The sequence below is a fragment of the Amblyraja radiata genome, chromosome 12 (genome assembly GCF_010909765.2).
Source record: "Amblyraja radiata isolate CabotCenter1 chromosome 12, sAmbRad1.1.pri, whole genome shotgun sequence".
Lineage (NCBI taxonomy): Eukaryota > Metazoa > Chordata > Chondrichthyes > Rajiformes > Rajidae > Amblyraja > Amblyraja radiata.
In genome coordinates, this window is record NC_045967.1 from 10672149 (window position 1) to 10693447 (window position 21299).

Below are 21299 nucleotides of genomic sequence, written 5' to 3' on the forward strand. Positions count from 1 at the left end.
CTGATGACAGAAGAATTCTCTCTATAATAAAGAAAAATCCCCAAACACCTGTCCGACAGATCAGAAACACTCTTCAGGAGTCCGGTGTGGATTTGTAAATGACCACAGTCAGCAGAAGACGTCATGAACAGAAATACAGAGGCTACACTGCAAGATGCAAACCACTGGTTAGCCGCAAAAATAGGATAGCCAGGTTACAGTTTGCCAAGAAGTACTTAAAAGAGCAAACACAGTTCAGGAAAATGGTCTTGTGGACAGATGAGATGAAGATTAACTTATATCAGAGTGATGGCAAGAGCAACGTATGGAGGAGAGAAGGAACTGCCCAAGATCCAAAGCATACCACCTCATATGTGAAACACGGTGGTGAGGGTGTTATGGCCTGGGCACGTATGGCTGCTGAAGGTACTGGCTCACATATCTTCATTGGTGATACAACTGCTGATGGTAGTAACATAATGAATTCTGTAGTGTATAGACACATCCTATCTGCTCAAGTTCAAACAAATGCCTCAAAACTCATTGGCCTGCGGTGCATTCTACAGCAAGACAAGGATCCGAAACATTCTGCTAAAGCAACAAAGGAGTTTTTCAAAGGTAAAAAATGGTCCATTCTTGAGTGGCCAAGTCAATCACCTGATCTGAACCCAATTGAGCTTGCCTTTTATATGTTGAGAAAACTGAAGGGGACTAGCCCCCAAAACAAACATAAGCTAAAGATGGATGCAATACAGACCTGGCAGAGCATCACCAGAGAAGACATGAATCGCATTTCAAGTAGTCATCGAATACTAAGGATATGCAACAAAATACTAAACATAACTACTTTCAATGCACATGACATTGCTGTGTCACAAGCATTATGGTGCCCTGAAATGGGGGGGACTATGTATAACCACTGCTGTAATTTCTACATGGTGAAACCAAAATGTATAAAAATATTTAAAATCTGACTATGCGCTTTAACCACGTATTTTTTTCTATTACAAATTTCAAATTGTGGAGTACAGAGGCAAATAAATAAATGATGGGTCTTTGTCCCAAACATTATGGAGGGCACTGTAAGTATTGAGAGACTTGGGCAAATGACATACATTGCTACAGTGATATTTTGACCATTAAAATATTCTAAATTGCTAATTTAGGATTTTCTTTTTAACTTTTAAAAGTAGTTTGGGTGAAATTGCATCAGAAAAATCCAGCATCCATCAATCACTGTTAATAAAACATTGCAATCCTAATTCTTCTTCAAAGCATATCTAAAACATCAGCAAAACAATGATAAGAGCTACAAAATGATAAATTATGCCCAAAGCCATACATGAAAATGGTATTATTACACTATGCAAATAGAAGCTAGATTCTGTTAAGTACAAACACTGCCAACTTCACAGTAGAATAAAAACAGAGAAGAATACTTGTAAAATTGGAATCTGGCAAACAAAATAGCACTTTCATGCATATTTTAGATATTTCAAATATTGCAGATAATTGTTCATCTTTTTAACTATTAGATTTATAAGCTTTCATCCCAAAGTACTGCATGAGCATCTAGTTTAATAAAACATAATCAACAGAACATAAATCTAAATAATGGCCGGTAAGAAATCTGCTATCGGATCATGTTGTCCAAAATAATCTATGTTACATGCTGGACTACGCAACACCTTAGGGGTTACATCAATGTTTCCTCACCCATCCTTTTCCATTATTCATTCCATATTTATTAATCTAGTTTAATCCGGCACATTCTTAATTCAAATGATACATGTCAAACTGTGAAAGAGTGAGTGATGTTGCAAAGACAATGATCATGGAATGAATGGAAGACAGGCTTTCTGAGTTAAGCTGTATTTGTCTGATGAGGATGTTGACCTATTATCATCACCACTTGCCTTTCCTTCGTGCTGGTCGCAGAAGAGCTGCCACATCCTGCACTTACACCAATTTGGGTTATTTCTTTTCACCTATTCATCACCAGCAACAAAAGCTGGAATGAGTTTTGCTCCTTCTTTGTTTAATGAAAGTGCTGCAGCACTGTACACTCTGATGATCTTCTACACATTGTGTTTAAAAATGCCAGGAAGTCACTTTAGGAAGTAGGACCTAGTGATTAGTTAATTGTGTACAACACTAAAATAGTAATCCATAATGCTTAGGAAGATGATTTACTAGAAAAGATACAACAGTAGCCCATTATCTCAGCTGTACAATGTAAAATTAAAAGTGCTAGCACATAACATTTCCACAAATTCAGTTCCTGATCAGAAATATGTAAATATAAACATCTGGGTAACGGCTGCTGGACCAGTAAGGATGAAACTAATTGAAAATTCTTTCAAAATAATGTATATTGCATAAGAATGTCCATTGATTCCGGGCTACTTCTGACGAAATGTCAGCATAGAATCTGCATTTTTGTTCAAAGCCACAGCTACATTCCGCTTCACAGTTCTTGATGCATTCTACAGTGACATCAATACGTTTGACAGAAATGCTATTTCTTCAAAAAAAAAAGACTGAGTTACCCACACAATGGTCCAGCCACTGAATAATTTGTTTGCCTGAAACACAAATGCTTAACTAGTCAGTTAGTACAATACTATGACCAAAGGTTGGCTGTCAGCAGTTCACCAGGTATCACAGTCCATGTGTTTGTTACGATCAGTTCCGGCATAGCTTGAATGACTTCAAGCCATTTCTCTGAAGGATTCTGGTATAACAAATTCTAATTCGGAATTGCCATCTAAGGAATTGTACCTGTAAACTGGGGTTCCTTCCTGAGGGAAAATATCATCCCAGGTGGATGGCTTACCACCCCCAATGGTCTCTGGGGTGGCAAGCTGCGGAGTTCCTTCACTGTCATTTCCTACATGATACAATATTCCGTCTTCATTAATCTTAGCCACTGCGCTTGATGCGCTTGCAGTTAGGAACCCATACTGTCTGATCTGTAAGCTTTTGCACGGCAGCAAGCGGTAAAGCTTTGAGTCGGGAACAGTCTCGTCTTCAGCCGTGCTCTTTCCAATCTTCTTGCTGTGGGCCGACCTGATGTGTGACGACATCACCTGGTAATTGATGAAGGTCTCGCCACAGGTCAAGCACTGGTACCGCCGTTCGCCAGTGTGGAGAATTTCGTGCTTCGTACGATACTCTGCCAGTGGAAACACTTTCTCACAGTAATGGCAAGGATATTTCTTCTCCCAGGAGTGAACATTGAAGTGCCTTCTCAAGCTAGTCAGGCATGCATAAGACCGCTTACAAACAATGCACACATAAAATACTCGTCCATCTACAATTAACTCATAATGATCTTGTTCCTTTTTCATTCGCTTTGCATCGGGAAAGAACTCTTCATTGATGTATATAGGTCTTGAATCGTTCACATGAGCACCAGAATTTTCAGGCATCGTTGGAATGCTCGAGTGGCCTCCATCTTCGGACACCTTGACTCCGATCAGAAGCAAGTTCTGGTCAGCAAACCCTGGCTGCTTGTTCTGCTTGGGTTCACGGTTGGCAAGGTCATCTTTGTTCGGCACCACAATGTGATACGTGTTAGGATTTGTGTCGATATTTGCATAGACTCTGCAACCTTTAGACAACGTGTCAATGCCCGCCATTTTATCTATAGTCACAAGTTGTTTGCCATCTTGAAGAAACTTCACATTTACGCCGTTTGTGCTTTGCTGGTTGCTTGCAGTATTTTGCCCACTTTCCGTGCTTCCATTGGGGATATTGACTTGAAAACCCCCAACATTCAAGGATGTCTCTGGTGCCAGGGTACTTTGTATTGTTTGAACTCCTAAATTGTCAGAACTCACTGGTACATTAGGAACAATAATTCTTGTTTTCATTGAACCCATGCTCGCTACACTGGAAGGTTGTTTAGGTGGTGAAATTACACTGCAGAAAATAACATCATCACTATCATCTGAGTCTTCACCGCTGGCTGAGTCCTTACCATTACCTTTTGCAACCCTAAACTCTGCACTAGACAGGGAGAAGGCATCAGTTATTCGTGGTCCCAGACCTCCTTCTTCAACGTGTACAATCAAACGTTCAGGTTGCACTGTTAACTCAGCATCAATATTCTGCGTGGCCTCACCCCTGGAGTTTATCACAGAGGCAGCACTGTTGACATTTGGTGCCAATCCTTTTAACTTTGAAAGCGATTCCCCTATGTCAGCGAGGAATCTTAGCCCCAAGGCCTGCCCAGAATGAATCAACTCACTTACAAGTTCAGCATTCACATGAACCAACTTGGAGGTGTAGATAAAATTCAGGATCTCGGCAAATACCTCTGCTCTCACGAAGTTCAGTTCAAGGACTTGTCCGTTGACATTGCTGGTGGCATCGAGACTGAAAAGGTGATGGAAGTAGCTACTGGCAGATGACAAGACATTCTTATGTGCTCGAAATTTGCGATCCTCCACAATTATTGTAATATCACAGAACAGTCCTTGGGCCCGCTGCTCATTAAGAGACTTCAACAATGTTCCCGAGTGATGGATGTCGGTTGCACTAATCAGTTTTTTGCTCTCCATAACTATATCAAAAACAAAGATAATATTTCCAATGAAAATGAGTCGGCTGACAGACTATTCAAATCCTGTTAAATGGACAAGTTTACGTCAAACATTGTACAATTGTAACAGTAATTATGCCCCTGTCCCACTTAGGAAACCTGAATGGAAACCTCTGGAGACTTTGCGCCCCACCTAAGGTTTCCATGTGGTTCCCGGAGGTTGCAGGTGGTTGCCGGAGGTTGCAGGTAGTGGAAGCAGGTAGGGAAACTCCACAGAGTCTCCAAAGGATTGAGAATACCGACTTTTGAGGAAACAGCCAAGATGGGGATTTCTGATAAACTCCTTGGGGTAAATATTTGTCCTCAACCATCCACGCTGAATGCAAAATTGAGCTGAATGTCAAAAGGAAGTATAACCTGGGGCCATTACGTACATGCATATTTAGTACAGTCGAGGACAAATTTCAAGGTCAAATCTCTACCATTTAAAATCAGAATTCATTTTCAATTTATTTAAAAAAATGGTAGCATTACATTTCTGCAGTATCTCCTAACATCACCCATACATGGCTTCTCTCATATCTTCAGCCAAATTTTTGACCAGAGATCAGAAATATACCATGGAAGTTTTACCCCAGTGAACTGTGGTGCAATATATGCAGATCGTGCCAAAGAAAACAGTTAAAGAATGCTTGTTAGATCATTCATAACCGATTATCCTGTGGCACTGATGGTAAGTGAGAGAAGCTATAAATGAAATAATGCGATGCAAAATTAATTGTAATATACATTTCATCTTCTTTGGCACTTAAATAGTTATCCATCTTTCTGTAACTACCAACTGCTGCTTTCCAATTTGAACAGTTGTTTCATTCTGCCTTTGGCTACCAATTTATTTAAATACAGCTCCATCTTTCCTTTTGGCTTCAACTCCCACAAAACACTATTGTTATGACCTGGTATCGTTCTTACTACTTTTTCCCCATTTTGTTTTTTCTAAACACTCTCTTGCCAGCATGTTTCCAGTGTTTCTGTCTTCTCTCAGAGCTGTCCATTTGTTTGAGTTTTGTTACAGTGTGATGAAGTGAAGCTAAGGGGCAGTGAGGGCTATTCTGCAGATGCAGTATCTGGGTGAGTTCTTAGCCTGAGAAGAAACAGACTGAGGGACATACAGTATAAGTAAGCCATGGTGTAATAGGGAGAAGGGATAATGACATCATTTGGTAAAGAGTAGATATGCTGAGGTTGGGCAGCATTTGATAAATTATATTTACTGCAATTGCCGGATTCTGGCAGAACTGAGGGGAGGGAGAAAGTACAACTGAGCCAACAGATATTTGAAAGGGGTTTGGAGCAAGTGGACGGAGTGCACGAAAATTGTGGATGGTTGTAGGTTCAGTGAGGCCCTGCAAGGCCATGGAAAATAACAGGGCTGCCAACTTTCACACATTGAATTTCGCCAAATTCTCACGCTCTCACGCTGATCACAACTTTCTCACTCTCTGTCGTGAGAAATTCTGTGATCAACGAAAATGTCAAAACTCATATCAACAGGGTGCCGTGGGTGTTGGAGAGCCGAGGCTGAGGGGGGGACAGAAGCAGAAGCAGCGGCGGGGACAGATGCGGACGGGGAGCCGGGGCTGGCGAGTGTTTGCCGGGCTGGTGAGTTGTTTGCTGCAGCTCTGGCCATGGAGCAGCCTCACTGCAAGAGTCCCGGGCCGTCGGAGGTGTCGGAAGCATTACGCCGCTGCCGTGAGAGTCTCTGTGCTGAATTCGCCCTGGTGACCGGCATGGATCAGGCTGCGGCTCGGTGCATTCTGGAGGACAACCAGTGTCTGCTGGAAGTAAATACCAAGCACTGGGTAGAAACGGTGGAAGATAGTGGCCTTCAAATGGGGGTGGTTGGAGAAAGCATCCTGCTTGCCTGCTAGATTTTCACTTACTGTAACTGCAGGAAAAATGTTCCCGATGTTGGGGGAGTTCAGAACCAGGGGTCACAGTTTAAGAATAAAGGGGGGGGGGCAGTAAGGCCAGCCCTGGAAATAATGGGATTTAAAGCAATTCAGTGATACACAGCAATTAGCTTTATCTCCTATTTCCCCGACTGTTAATCACTGCCACTGCACTTAAACCTGGCAGTCCCTAAACATTGGAAAGGAGACTCACAACATTGAGCTACCAATTTCTCACATACTCCTTAAAGCAGTGTGATTCTGTGCAGGAAAAGTAATCACTAGCATTTATTGGGCACTTTAATTGCAAACTTCCAAGTGCATGGTACAGATGGAGCACCCTGAGCATGCACGTGTTAGTTATATCAATCCACATGTGGTGCCCAATTGTCTCCTGAGGGAAGGTCAGTAGTATTTAGTGTGTACCACACACATGGATGAAACTCTCTAGCAGTAGGGATACATCCTGCATCTGTGCTCTTTACACAAATCATCCATCACTTGCAGCATCGAATTGTAGGGTTTTTTTTCCAAAGGCCTAAAGACTTCAGGTAGAGGTGGCACAGAGTCCAGGTGAGCACTGTGGGTTTTTTCACTGGGACAGTGCTGGGACAGCAGCATGGCCATGAACGAGAGGAGAGGTCAAGTGCAAGGACAACTTGACAAAGGAAGCTAATGAAGGAGGCAGTCAGGCTCTGATCAGTCAGGCCACTTCACCAACAATCTTCTGAATGCCACATTCCTATTTCCAGTGTCATGTCCCGACCACCCTACCTGGAAGGGTCAAAACCACAGTCAACCTAGGCCTCAGTTCACTGCAGGTAATGGCAAGTTCTGTTCCACGCTGTCAGCATTAGAGATGTTGCTGATGCATTCTACTCAATGCGGACAGACTTCATGATCTTCCCCTTGGTCAGAAACTAGCAGGCATCTCCGGAATCTGGATTTGTCAGAATTATGAGCTGCCTCAAGATTCAGTGAATGATAAACAGTTCTTACATGGCGCTAGGATCCTATGCAAGTACCTGGAGTTCATCATGAATTGCAAGGTTATCACAGTCTGAATGTCCAGCTGGTATATTACCATCAAAAGAAAATACTGATAGTCAATGCCATTTATCAGGAAATCCCATCCTCATACATTCCATCTTTTAGTTTAGTTTAGAAATATGCTGCGGAAGCAGGCCCATCGGCCCACCGAGTCCACACCGACCAGCGATACCCATATACTTTCACCATCCTACACACTAAGGACGATTTACAAATTCTTACCAAAGCCAATTAACCTACAAACCTTTACGTCTTTGAAGTGTGGGAGGAAACCAGAGCACCTGGATAAAAACCCACGTGGTCACAACTCTGTACAGACAGCTGCCACAGTCAAGATCGAACCCAGGTCTCTGCTGCTGTAAGGCAGCAACTCTACCTCTGCGCCACCGTGCTGCCCCTACCATAAGACCCAGCCAGATTTCATAGGAATCATGGTTCTTGGGGGTCAAGGATTATCCCCTCTATCCTTGGCTTGTCACATCAGTGCAGTAGATCTGGAGAATGCAACTATATGGTGGCACCAGGAGGTTAGAGAAGTGTGCATTAAGGTCTCCAACATGAGAGCCCATGTTCTGATCACTCAGGGACAATCTGCCTAAATTCTCCAAAGAGGCCTCAAGCTTTGTTTTCTTGGCTAGATTCGTAGTATTGTCACACACACCAAAACAGGCCCTTGGGCCCACCATGCCTGTGCCGAGCATCACGTACCTTTCCATACTCATGCGAATTTACCTGCATTTGGTCTAAACCCTTCCAAGTCCTGGTCTAGATACTTCTCCAACCATGTGAGAGTACCTGGCTCCACTAACTACTCAGGGAGTGTGTTCCAGATTCCAACCATCCTCTGGGTAATAAAGTCATCTTCACATCCCCTCTTATTGCCTTAAACCCCTGTCCCAAGGTACGTGTTCATTCCAAGAGCTCTCCCGAGTTTGCCCTGATTCGAACTCGGAGATTTACGGTAATGGCCACTCGTCGGTACTCGGGGCTCTCGTGGACATTTTTCATCATGTTGAAAAATCTTCACGAGTCCTCCCGTGCTTACCTGCCGTTAGCGAGTCTTCCCGAGTACCTGCCGTTAGCGCTAAGAGACGTCCCTGAGCTCCGACGTACCCGTTACGTTCATTCTCCGTGCTTACCACGAGTTTGATTTTTTTTTTAATCGAGAAAGCTCTTAGAATGAACTCGCACCGTGGGACAGGGCTATAAATCTACACCTTCTGGTTTTAGATGTCTCTACAATGGAGAGCTTTCCTACTATATACCCGATTTAGGACCCTCAGAATTATGTCTCCCTCTGTCAGGTTGCCTCTTAGATAATCATGGGAGTAGAGCCCTTACATGGAGAAGGGAAGTAAAGAGGATGAGTATGAAGATGATGGCAGACAACAGCGAAGAGAGCTTTCATGGCACGCAGTTTATAGCCTTGGTATTCTTGTGAGGACAGCATTCTCTCCAATGTGCACCCACAGGAGTGAATCTATCTGTGGCCATGAGCTGCAAGACCTTGCCACCAATGAAATATTAAATGGTATATTAACATTGCATTACACAGGTGCCTGGCAAAAGCCAAACGCATCTGGTGGGCATCTCAATGCGGAATGGTATCATTCAGCGCCACTGTTTCGGCGCCTCCGTTTTGGAGGGTTAGGGTTAGGGTTAGGGTTAGGGTTAGGGTTAGCATTCAGGACTGCTTTTCGTGAGGGATGGCCGATGGGGGTTTTTAGCGTTTTAGAAAGTTCATCAAAATTTACTGACCTGCATTTCATTTAATTTGTTTTCTATTCACACTACAGCATGCTCTTGAATTTATTTTGTCATATGCATTTAGCATTAACACTGACATAAGACTGTTCTAATGTGCCACAGGGAAGGAAATAAGTTGAAAACTTAAAGCAGATCGTTTCCTTTGCAGCGCCGAAAAGTACCCGACCCAACCCTAACTCCCACTACACATTCCCACTACACATTCTCTCAAGAGAAAGATCCTAAGGATCACCACAGATCTTAAAATAACTTCAATAAGTTGCTTAATTATCAGGGCTGCAAAATCGGAGGTGAGAGCTTGAAATTCTATCAAACAAAATCCTGGTGCTGTTTTTAAGAACGGTTATGAGGGGTGATTTAAATCACCAAAGGCACTGAAGAAAGCTCCCCTCATTGGCCACTGTAGTGGCAAGCATACAAACCACCCTGAACCATCACTGCAGACTAACAAAGACACAATGACTCTACTCAGTGCCATTTTATAACTGGACTGCAACAACAACCAAGAAACTCTTCCTGATCGAGCTTCACGCAGTGTATTAGTTCAGGCCTTATAACAGCACCACAAGCAGTGCAGATAGTTAGTTCTAAAGCAGGTTCTTCACCAAGCTCAAAGAAACATAGACATGATCAATATATGTTGACCTCCCCTTCACTCCCAACATTTGCAAGTGCAAGAATGAAGAGAAACACAAATCCCCATAATGACCCATTCTCATATTCCCATTCTTCTGACAGTGGCCATTTAAGTGTCCCTTTCTGTATAAATCACAAAAGTCAGAATTAAGCGATAAAATGTCCAGGATTTTTATACATCCAGTCAATACCCAGACCATACAATCTTTTACCTATCGCCCTTACGCAGTCTTTTAGCGCCACTCTCCAAGTGTCTTTGCCTGGCCTACTGCTTCTATGCAGGGTACCTACCTCACTGTGACATCAGCCAGGCTGGTGAACTATTGCCCCTTTAGAGTGGAGGAGGTTGCGTATGTCCATGGAGGGCGACTGCGAACAGCTCTGGGCCTCGGTGGGCTTGGCTTCACACTGCACCGTGTCTCCGTGAGCGTCCACAGTCTCGGCTGGCTGGTTGACAGGAGACTGTGAGGGCACTGTCATAGTGAGAGTGGTGGGAGCGTGAATGAAGTCGTTCTGAGAGAGGACAGCCTATTCGTACTCCATGGGCACACTGACACTACCCTGGGGCCCATGGTGTCGGCTAGCCTAGCGATCGGCTGATCGCAAGAGAGCCTTCACAGCCTCAAAGCCCCTGCTCACAGTGGAGTCCAGAGCCATAGAAACATAGAAAATAGGTGCAGGAGCAGGTCATTCGGCCCTTCGAGCCAGCACCGCCATTCATTGTGATCATGGCTGATCGTCCCCTATCAATAACCCGTGCCTGCCTTCTCCCCATATCCCTTGACTCCACTAGCCCCTAGAGCTCTATCTAACCCTCTCTTAAATCCATCCAGTGACTTGGCCTCCACTGCCCTCTGTGGCAGGGAATTCCATAAATTCACAACTCTCTGGGTGAAAAAGTTTTTTCTCACCTCAGTCTTAAATGGCCTCCCCTTTATTCTAAGACTGTGGCCCCTGGTTCTGGACTCGCCCAACAGTGTGAACATTTTTCCTGCATCTAGCTTGTCCAGTCCTTTTATAATTTTATATGTTTCTATAAGATTTCCCCTCATCCTTCTAAACTCCAGTGAATACAAGCCTAGTCTTTTCAATCTTTCCTCATATGACAGTCCCGCCATCCCAGGGATCAATCTCGTGAACCTACGCTGCACTGCCTTAATCACAAGGATGTCCTTCCTCAAATTAGGAGACCAATACTGTACACAATACTCTAGATGTGGTCTCACCAGAGCCCTATACAACTGCAGAAGAACTGCAGAGCCATGATGGCAGTGGTTTCTTAGCTTGGCTGGCAGCAGTCTGAGCTTCCACTGCAGCACTCAGCCTCTGGGTGGCCGTGGCCTGAACTGCAATGGAAACTGAGACTTCTGTCATCAGACACTGCATCGTGGTCGGGTCCGTCAGTGTCGACATAGAGCTGGCCACCACTTTCATAGTGGAAAGGATGGGCTCCAGACTCTGTGCAAAGACCTATGCAAGGCTGGACCTATGCTTCTCGACATTTCACGCAGGCTCTCGGGCAGGTCGGACAATGCCCCGAGCATGTCCACATGCATCCTCATCAGCCTTCGCCTGTAGGCCGCCCCATCAAAATCATCATCAGAGTCCTCCGGGGCGGAGCTGGCGTACGACCTCACCCTCCGAGGAGCTGGCACCTGGGCTACCCTCCCACCCCGCCACACGTGCCTGGTGATTCACGACGTGTAGATCTCGCCGCTAAACTGTCCTCCAGAGTCCGCGAGGTGCCAGGATCTGAGCTGGTGGATGGGAGTGACAACTGCAGCGACGGTGCATCCTCCTCTTCCTCCTCTGACTCCTGCAGCTCCTCAGCTTGGGCGAAGGCAGGCGGCATGTCCTGTGTGTCTGAAATGAGAAAGGGACAAGAGCACGGTCATGGTGAGGGAAGGGGACAGGCAAGGGGAGCACATCCAAACCATTTGTGTGAGATGGGATAGCAAACGTCATGCTTGTGGTGAGGGTGGAGAGGGAGTTGAGACGCGGGAGGAAGAATCGGATGTGAGCATACCATCATTATTAACGATCTCCAGTCCACCGGTGGCCATTGCTTGTGGGGCATCTGAGCGCATAATCACCAGCACTCTCTCTTCCAATTGACTGAGCCTCTGGGCACGGCCAGGGGCCCCTCCAGACTGCTGCTGCTGCTGGCAGTTGCGAGCAATCTTCTCCTGCAAGAGAGAGGGAAGAGCATTAATGACTGGGTTTCAATGCGCTTGCATGAAATGGCTGCCACAGTTGAATGGTTAGGTGAGTGTGAGATGCGAGGTGTGTGGATGTTGGGTAATGGTGAGTATGTGGCAGTAGCAGTGCATTTGATGGCTGTCTGCACTCACCTTGACCACACGTGTGAGGTCATTAAACTATTTGCGGCATTGGGACCAGGTGCTTGGGGCATGGCTCTGAGCAATGACTTTTCTGGCCACTTCCCCCCACTGGTACTTCATCTCTGTCCGGAAGGGCTTCCTGGGTCCCCTAGCGTATAGGATCTTCCTCCGATTTTCCACCTCTTCCACTAAGACGTCGAGGTCTGCATCCGTGAAGCGGGGCGCCCGCTCCCGTGCCAGGGCTGCCATTCTTCTGTGCCGTGGCTCCCGAGGTGGCACAGTGACTTCCAGCAGTGGTTGGATTCAGTGGTCACCTCCCCTTGAAGACGTGCAGGCATGACATCAGTTTGAGCAAAGTGCGCAGGGTTCACGAAGTTATCTCATGCTTAACTCATGCTAAAGGGATAAGCAATGCAATTGGCTCATCCTAAGCACACGTGGTCATGCATGAAGCGTGTGCACGACAACCATGCGCATTGGCACCAGGACAACCTGGTGACAGTCTGTCGCGCTGCACCATTCTGGCATGTTTCCAGGGACAACACAATTTCTGACCCATCTGCTTTTGAGGAAATAACCAAACAGAAACATATATTAAGTTCAAGTTCAAGTTGATTGTCATGTGTCCCTGATAGGACAATGAAACTCTTGCTTTGCTTCAGCACACAGAACATAATAGGCATTGACTACATGAATAAATAAACTGATAAAGTGCAAAATGACAGATAATGGGCTATTAATGTTCAGAGTTTTGTCCGAGCCAGGTTTAATAGCCTGATGGCTGTGGGGAAGTAGCTATTCCTGAACCTGGTCGTTGCAGTCTTCAGGCTCCTGTACCTTCTACCTGAAGGTAGCAGGGAGATGAGTGTGTGGCCAGGATGGTGTGGGTCCTTGATGATACTGCCAGCCTTTTTGAGGCAGCGACTTCGATAAATCCCCTCGATGGAAGGAAGGTCAGAGCCGATGATGGACTGGGCAGTGTTTACTACTTTTTGTAGTCTCTTCCTCTCCAGGGCACTCAAGTTGCCGAACCAAGCCACGATGCAACCGGTCAACATGCTCTCTACTGTGCACCTGTAGAAGTTAGAGAGAGTCCTCCTTGACAAACCGACTCTCCGTAATCTTCTCAGGAAGTAGAGGCGCTGATGTGCTTTCTTGATAATTGCATCAGTGTTCTCGGACCAGGAAAGATCTTCAGAGATGTGCACGCCCAAGAATTTGAAGCTCCTGACCCTTTCAACCATTGACCCGTTGATATAAACGGGACTGTGGGTCCCCATCCTACTCCTTCCAAAGTCCACAATCAGTTCCTTGGTTTTGCTGGTGTTGAGGGCCAGGTAATTGTGCTGGCACCATATGGACAGTTGCTCAATCTCTCTTTTATAATCGGACTCATCCCCATCAGTGATACGTCCCACGACAGTGGTGTCGTCAGCGAACTTGATGATGGAGTTCGCACTATGACCGACTACGCAGTCATGAGTATAGAGGGAGTACAGCAGGGGGCTGAGCACGCAGCCTTGAGGTGCTCCCGTGCTGATTGTTATCGAGTCTGACACATTTCCACCAATACGAACAGACTGTGGTCTGTGGATGAGGAAGTCGAGGATCCAATTGCAGAGGGATGCGCAGAGACCCAGTTCTGCGAGTTTGGTAACTAGCTTGGAGGGGATGATAGTATTAAATGCCGAGCTGTAATCAATGAATAACAGCCTGACATATGAGGTTTTGTTGTCCAAGTGATCCAGAGCGGAGTGGAGGGCCAGCGAGATCGCATCCACCGTTGATCTGTTGTGGCGGTAAGCAAACTGCAGTGGGTCCAGGTTTCTGTCGAGGTAGGAGTTGATTTTCGCTATGATCAACCTCTCGAAGCACTTCATCACCACCGGCGTTAGTGCCACTGGTCGATAGTCATTGAGGCACGTCACCTTACTCTTCTTGGGCACTGGGATAATTGATGCCCTTTTGAAGCAGGTGGGAACCTCAGACCTCAGTAGTGAGAGGTTGAAAATGTCCGTAAAAACTCCAGCCAGTTGGTCCGCACAGGTTTTTAGAACACGACCGGGTATACCATCAGGTCCAGGTGCTTTTCAGGGGTTCACCCCTCTGAAGGATTTCCTGACGTCGGCCTCTGTGACTGAGACTGAGATACCATCACAGCGAATGGGGGCTCGGGAAGGCACATCAGTATTCTCCCTATCAAAGCGTGCGTAAAACGCATTGAGCTCGTCAGGGAGTGATGTTTCGCCGACATTCAAGCCGCCTCCTGGTTTCGCCTTGTAGGAGGTGATTGCATTCAGGCCCCGCCACAGCTGTCGAACATCTGTCTCATCCTCCAGCTTGGAGCAGGTCCCTTTTAGCCTTTTTGACCGCCTTACCAAGGTCGTATCTGGACTTCTTGTAGACCACTGTATCATCTGACATGAATGCCCGGTGTCTGGTCTTGAGAAGAGTGCGGATCTCAAAGTTCATCCAAGGTTTCTGATTGGGAAACACTCGGAAGGTTTTGATGGGGATGCAGACCAGCTCTGTACTGTCCTCGCCTCTGGGGGTGCGCTCTTCAATTGCTGCCTGTAGGCAGGAAGAAGCAGCACCGCGGTATGGTCTGATTTACCGAAATGAGGGCGAGGGATAGAGCGATAGGCATTCTTGATGGTGGTGTAGCAGTGGTCGAGGGTGTTTGGTCCTCTGGTGCAGCAGGAGACATGTTGGTGGAAGTTGGGGAGTGATTTCTTTAGGTTTGCCTTATTGAAGTCCCCAGCAATGGTGGTAAATGCCTCGGGGTAAGACGTCTGGTGTTTGTTGACCACGGCGTACAGCTCCTCCAGTGCCAGACGGACGTCTGCCTGGGGTGGGATGTAGACCGTGGTCAGGATGATGGAGGTGAATTCCCTTGGAAGGTAGAAGGGACGGCACTTCACCGCCAGATGTTCGAGGTGTAGAGAGCAGGAGTTGGACAGGACTGCCACATCTGAGCACCACGCAGAGTTGACCATGAGGCAGACACCCCCTCCTCTCCCTTTCCCAGATGCCAGGGTCCAGTCCATACGGTGAATGGAGAACCCTTCAGGCTGGACCGCTGAGTCTGGGGAGCTGGGGGTGAGACATGTCTGTGAAACAGAACACAGAGCATTCCCTCAGCTCCCTTTGATAAAGCAGCCTTGCCCTTAAGTCCTCCACTTTGTTTTCAAGGGACTGTACATTGGCCAGTAGGATAGTAGGGAGAGGGGGCCGAAGTCCCCTGCGCTTCATTCTGACCTGATGTCCTGCCCGCCGGCCACGTTTCCGGACACAATGGAGTCTTTCCCTTTGTTTCCAGGTACTGTACTCACTGTACCTGCTGGTTCTGCGGACCTGCGCTGGAACGGGGATTCCCTCACAGACGGCAGCTCCAGCTCCTTCAAAGTCGGCAGCTGCAGCTCCAGCTTCATTTATCCTGGAAGATCCAGCCCGTCGGCTCTGGGGGTCATCCCGGGGTTTCAAGGTACAGTACCTGTGATCCACAGTCGGGTCGGGTGATTTCCAGCCAGCGTGGGAAAATTTTAAGTCCAGGCGAAATTGCGAGAGCCTTGAGGTGCTCAAGCAGCTTGTCTGAAACGGCACCGTTTTCTGCCGTTTTCCTGATCCAGGTGAGTTGATTGAAGTTGTATCTAAGCCTTTTAGGATCCGGAGCTCCGCAAAAGTCGCCGCAGGCAGGCGCCATCTTGGATTAACCTGTGTTATTTAAATTAAAACCTAAAGACTGCACATCTGCGATTTAAAACATGGAGAAATAAGTTCCTTCAGGGGGCCCTCAATTTCCCCTCATGCCATCAGCAGAAACAGCTGCACACACTGTTCCTACAAAGCTTCTGTCAGTGAAGGCAGAACATCAGGAGAGGGCCCATAGAAATGTTATCCCATGAATGCCCTGCCTTTTACTCAGATCATGCCAGACAACTATTTCAACATTTGTTAGATATTAAAAAAAACATGTTACAAAACACATGTAGTTCTGCTTATGGCTAGTCAAGGAACCTACTGTAGTAATCACAAGTAATTAACAACTGCAGTGGAGAAATATTCCACCATTATCTCCTTGTAACTATCTAACTTTGTCTGAAGAAGGGTCTCAGACAGATTAAGTCGGATGAAGAGTCTTGACCCAAAACGTCACCCAGTCCTTCTCTCCAGAGATGCCACCTATCCCGCTGGGTTACTCCAGCATTTTATGTCTAAAATGGTGCCACTTGCATATGGACTCGGTGGGCTGCTCTGTGCATACTACACTAACTGGGGTGATTGTGTTTATGTTTGGGGATAACCTTGCTGAGCTGTATGCAAAAAATGCATTTCACTGTACCAGGTACACATGACAATAAAGAAACCATTGACCATTGACTGAATCCATTGACCTTTGATGTTCGATGCAAACCAGCATTTGCAGTTCCTTCCTACTCATAACTGTTAATTATTCTGTTTAGGCTCTAGTTTTTATTTTTCTCTTTTTATTAGCCATTTTATTCCCCGCACCACTGATATCAGTCATTTCTTGCTTCTGAACCTCTGCTTTTCCATGTTTAACTTCCTCCAAGTCTCAACTTTATCCTGCACATCACCACTCTCTGCGTCAGTCTCAAAGCTTGCCTCATTCTTTCCTTTTGCAGGACGTTGAAAAGCAACGCCTACATTTCCTTGATCATCGTCTGCTTTGGTCTGTCATTTTCACATCTTACATTCTCTTTGTACCTTTCCATATCTCTAGTTTCCCTCTCCCCTGACTGAAGAAGGGTCTCGACCCGAAACATCACCCATTCCTTCTCTCCAGAGATGCTGAATAACTCCAGAATTTTGATCCTACCTACAGGGTTTGGATGTGCAGGCTGCTGGAGATGATCAGCTAGGTACCATAACACAGGTGGATGACCAAGAAAGTGGGGCAAGGGCATTGCTGTGACTGGGATACAGAACATACAGAGAAAGTCGTCAAAGAGCTATGGAGACTGGGTGGGTAGTGGTGGAAGAAGTGATGAATGTATGAGGGCAGGGAATAGAATCTGGTTGAAGGTCTGGAGATTCTGCTGAAGTCTAACAACATTTGACAATTTGCAATCTGTGACAATATGAACTAGCTGACTGGAAGAAAGACACAAAGTGCTGGAGTAACAGCGGCTCAGTGGAGAAAATGGATCGGTGACATTTCAGTACTGACACTAAATGTCACCTATCCATGTTCTCCAGAGATGCTACCTAACCCATTGAGTTACTCCAGCACTTTGTGTCTTTTATTGTAAACCAGCATCTGCAGTTCCTTGTTTCTCCACCTAACTCGAAGGATGGCAAGGCTCTGCAGGAATAGAAAGACGAAGAATTGGTACATTACCTGGCTACTGCAAGTAGGTAGGTGGCAAAGAGAATCACAAGAGGAGTTGATGGGAATGTGAGAGAGAATAAATTGTCTGACTACAGAAAGCAGAGAGCATGAATAGGGTCAATGAAATTTGCTCTGCTGGGTGCTGGCATGGATCCGAAGGGCTGAATGGCCTGCTGCTGTGTTGTAATATGTTCTACTAAGGAAAGCGTGAGCGTTGTGCTGGGACTTTGACATTGAGAGAGTAAATTGAGGTAACTGTGGGCTAGGAAAATGAAATACTGTTTGGACGTGTGAAATTTGTCAGGCAGCTAGAATATGTAAATTCTAAACACAAAACCATGGGGCAGAGGAAACTTAATTTGAAACCATCCAGGATTTTAGACTCAGTCTTGTTCTTGGTTCTTGGTTCTTGGGTCCTCCAAAATATTCCAACTGGAATTTAAACTGGAGGTGGTGAAGGGAGGGATTAAGCCAGAAAGGGTATAAAGAACACACACTATAGAATTTAACATAAAACATCCCCACACAGCAGAATCAAAGTTTCCCACTGTGTGGGAAGGCACCAAAGTCAGTCTCTTCCTCCACTGTTCCTCGTGGTCAGGGCCTCCCCAAGCCCTCCGCAGTTGCAGCTACGGGCGGCCCGATGTCCAGGACCGCTCGCCGGGGTGATACAAGTCCGACGTCGGGGCTGCGGGACGTCCTCAGCGGCGTGGACACCAGAGTCGGCCCCCTCCTACCAGAGTCGGCGGCTTCCAAAGTCCGCAGGCCGCGCCGGGTGGAGACCGCCGCTGCAGACCCTCTGCAAGGCGCCCCAGGACTCCACGATGTTGTTCAGCGCCGCCCGCGTTGGAAGCTCTCCGCACCAGAGCTCCACGATGTTGGAGCAGCGGTCCAACGCTCCGGAGCTCCAAACGGCGACCCAGGTAGGCATCGCCTGCTCCGCGGTGACTCCAGCGCTGCGCCGCCGCTGTAGCAGCCCTGGTCCGGTTCCCGGTCCCCGGTCCCCGGTCCCCGGTCCCCGGCAGGAAAGGCCGCTCCGATCCAGCTGGTAGGCCGCAAGGTGGGGGGCGAGGACGCGACTCGGAGAAATAGTCGCGTCCCCGCCAGGAAGAGACTGGGAAACGGTTTCCCCCTTTCCCTGCCCCCCTCCCCCACATAGAAAAGTTAAAGTTTCCCCAGCACAAAACTTTAGACTAACTAAAAATTAAAAAAAAGATTGAAATACAGACTGGCTGTAGGTAGAGGCTGCTGCAGTGCTCCGCCCCCTCAGTCCTATGCAAAAGGTTCATTCTGAGAAGAAGTAAACCCAAGAAACAATCATATGTCACTGGAAAAATAGAGGCACTCAGGTTAAGTGTGTGGACAAGAAACAAACCATCCCCTAGGAACACAAAGATGATGTGGTGGTAAAATTATTTTTAGATGGGGGCATGTGTGACTTAAAGAGTGGCAACTGCATCTTGAGGAAATAACACAGTGTGTTTTTATAGAAGATCATGCAGGTCTGGAAAATAATTCTGTTTTTAATTTTTTAATTCACATTTGTTCTTAAATTACCCATTGCTATGTCCACCTAGGACAATAAATATTTCTATCACAGTGGTTATCCAAACATTTTGGAGCTAATCCTGCCCAAGGAAGCTCTCAGTGTCCCTAGTTCTGTCTGTTCAGATGTCTGTTGTCTCTTTCACTTCCTTCTTCGCGTTCATGCATCTTTCCTCCAGTTCTGTCTTCTTTCCACCCCCAGCCCCTTTGCACAACTTCAGTCTTTTTTGGTCCTCCTTCAACTTCTATTAGTTTTATTCTCCTTCATCTCTCATTTTCTCCTCAGGTTTCAGTAGCCGGGGTGTTTTTGAGGCAAGGTGGTAGGTGCTGAGCCTGGTTAGCATTTTCTCCAAGAACACCTTGGATTTGCTTGAGATGTATGGATAAACGGACATATCTGGAAGAATCTCCGTCTTCCAGCAAGAAATTGGGCTAAATGAGTGCTCAAATGAGCACATTGCAAAGTAAAAATTGTTAGAACGCATCAACAGCTGAGGATCAAATAGACAATGAGGAGGGAGTAGGGTAAAGTAAAAAGTTGGAGAAACAATTGAAGTGGTTCGCAGAAACGACAACTAAAATCAGGACTTGTAATTTGCCCTCCCAAATATATCTGTTATCTGTATTGTAAATACGACTGGATTATCATAAGAATTGGACGTTAAGAATCAATAAGGGGCTGGGGGTGGAAAGAAGACAGAACTGATAAGCCAGAAACACATTCTCAAAGCAAAGCCATAAGGAGTGAAAGTGCCACTTGCCAATTCTGGACAGGTTGATTTGAGAGGAAGATAATTAATAGAATTGCTCAATTATGACTGTACCTTGTTCACAGTCTGCATGAGAATCTACGTGCTTTTGATTTCAGCCCCATTCTTCAATTGATCTACCAATTCAAAAGGTCCATATTTCACCGCTTTCAAATTTTTGGACCAACAGCATAAGGAGTGATATGTCTAACAACCTCGAATGAGATCAGTTGCCATGAATGTGATCTAGTTGTGTAGGTAATTGAATGCCAACTCATTATGCAGAAAAATATCTATAATAATGTACATTGAAATGATTCTATCCAAATAAATGAATGGATAAGTATTATTTAAGCAAACAATTCTTGGGTTTTATATTTACCTTGTAAATTATTTTCTTAGGTCAAGTTTTCTTTAAAATGATCTGTAAAAGGAACAAATGGATTTTAGATTATAATGGAAGCTTCTATAAAACAACATACTGAGAGAAATCATTCTTCTAAAACAAACAATATGCTTTCATTACAAAATGAATGACACAGATCAATGCAACAATTAAATTCATTCACCTTTCAGCTAATTCTGAAACTATGGTAAAATAAAGTACTGTAGAAGTCCACACGTTGTGTAAACACTCGGTTTAACAGCCCCATCGCTCACAGCCTCACACGCGCATCAAGTTAATATTTAACGACTACTGTGCCGTCGCTCGTGAGCACACCCGAGTTAAACACCAACCGCCAATCCTTTGAATTCCAACTGCCAATCCCTTGATTTTCAACTGCCAATCCCTTGAATTCCAACTGCCATCCTTTGAATTCCAACTGCCATCCCTTGAATTCCAACTGCCATCCCTTGAATTCCAACCGCCAATCCCTTGAATTCCAACCGCCAATCCCTTGAATTCCAACCGCCAATCCCTTGAATTCCAACCGCCAATCCCTTGAATTCCAACCGCCAATCCCTTGAATTCCAACCGCCAATCCCTTGAATTCCAACCGCCAATCCCTTGAATTCCAACTGTCAATCCTTTGAATTCCATCCGCCAATCATTTAAATTCCAACCACCTATCGGCCTGCCCCTCTGACCGCGTGATTGGTCGGCCCAGATCGGAGATCAGGCTCAGCCCGCCACTTGACCCCCCCCCAGAACCGGAGTAATGGAGGCGGTTAGGCTCACGACTGAGGCGGCCTGATCTCGTGTACGTGCCTCCTGTGTTCGGGGCCACGGCTGGGAGAGTTGAGGGCGGGTGCGGTTGTGATGGTGAGGCTGTGCCACCTGCACTGGTTTGTCAAAGTCCAAGTGTGCCGGCTTAAGACGGTCCACGGAGACAGTCTCGTGCCTGCCGCCCGTGTTGATGACAAAAGTCGTGGTGCCAT

At 46.1% G+C, this 21299-nt stretch overlaps 1 protein-coding gene across 1 annotated transcript in view; it reads right to left on the reverse strand.

Annotated features, from left to right (window-relative positions):
• Nucleotides 1-952: 952 nt before the first annotated feature.
• Nucleotides 953-21299, reverse strand: part of zbtb33 (zinc finger and BTB domain containing 33) — a 68509-nt gene continuing 48162 nt past the window's right edge. The window contains exons 2-5 of the mRNA XM_033030215.1: nt 20302-20343; nt 11957-12116; nt 11617-11793; nt 953-4546 (exon numbers count right to left, since the gene is read on the reverse strand). Of these exons, the coding sequence (XP_032886106.1) occupies nt 2691-4546; nt 11617-11793; nt 11957-12017 (2094 nt within the window). The 5' untranslated portion in view covers nt 12018-12116; nt 20302-20343 and the 3' untranslated portion in view covers nt 953-2690. The remainder of the gene's footprint in view (nt 4547-11616; nt 11794-11956; nt 12117-20301; nt 20344-21299) is intronic.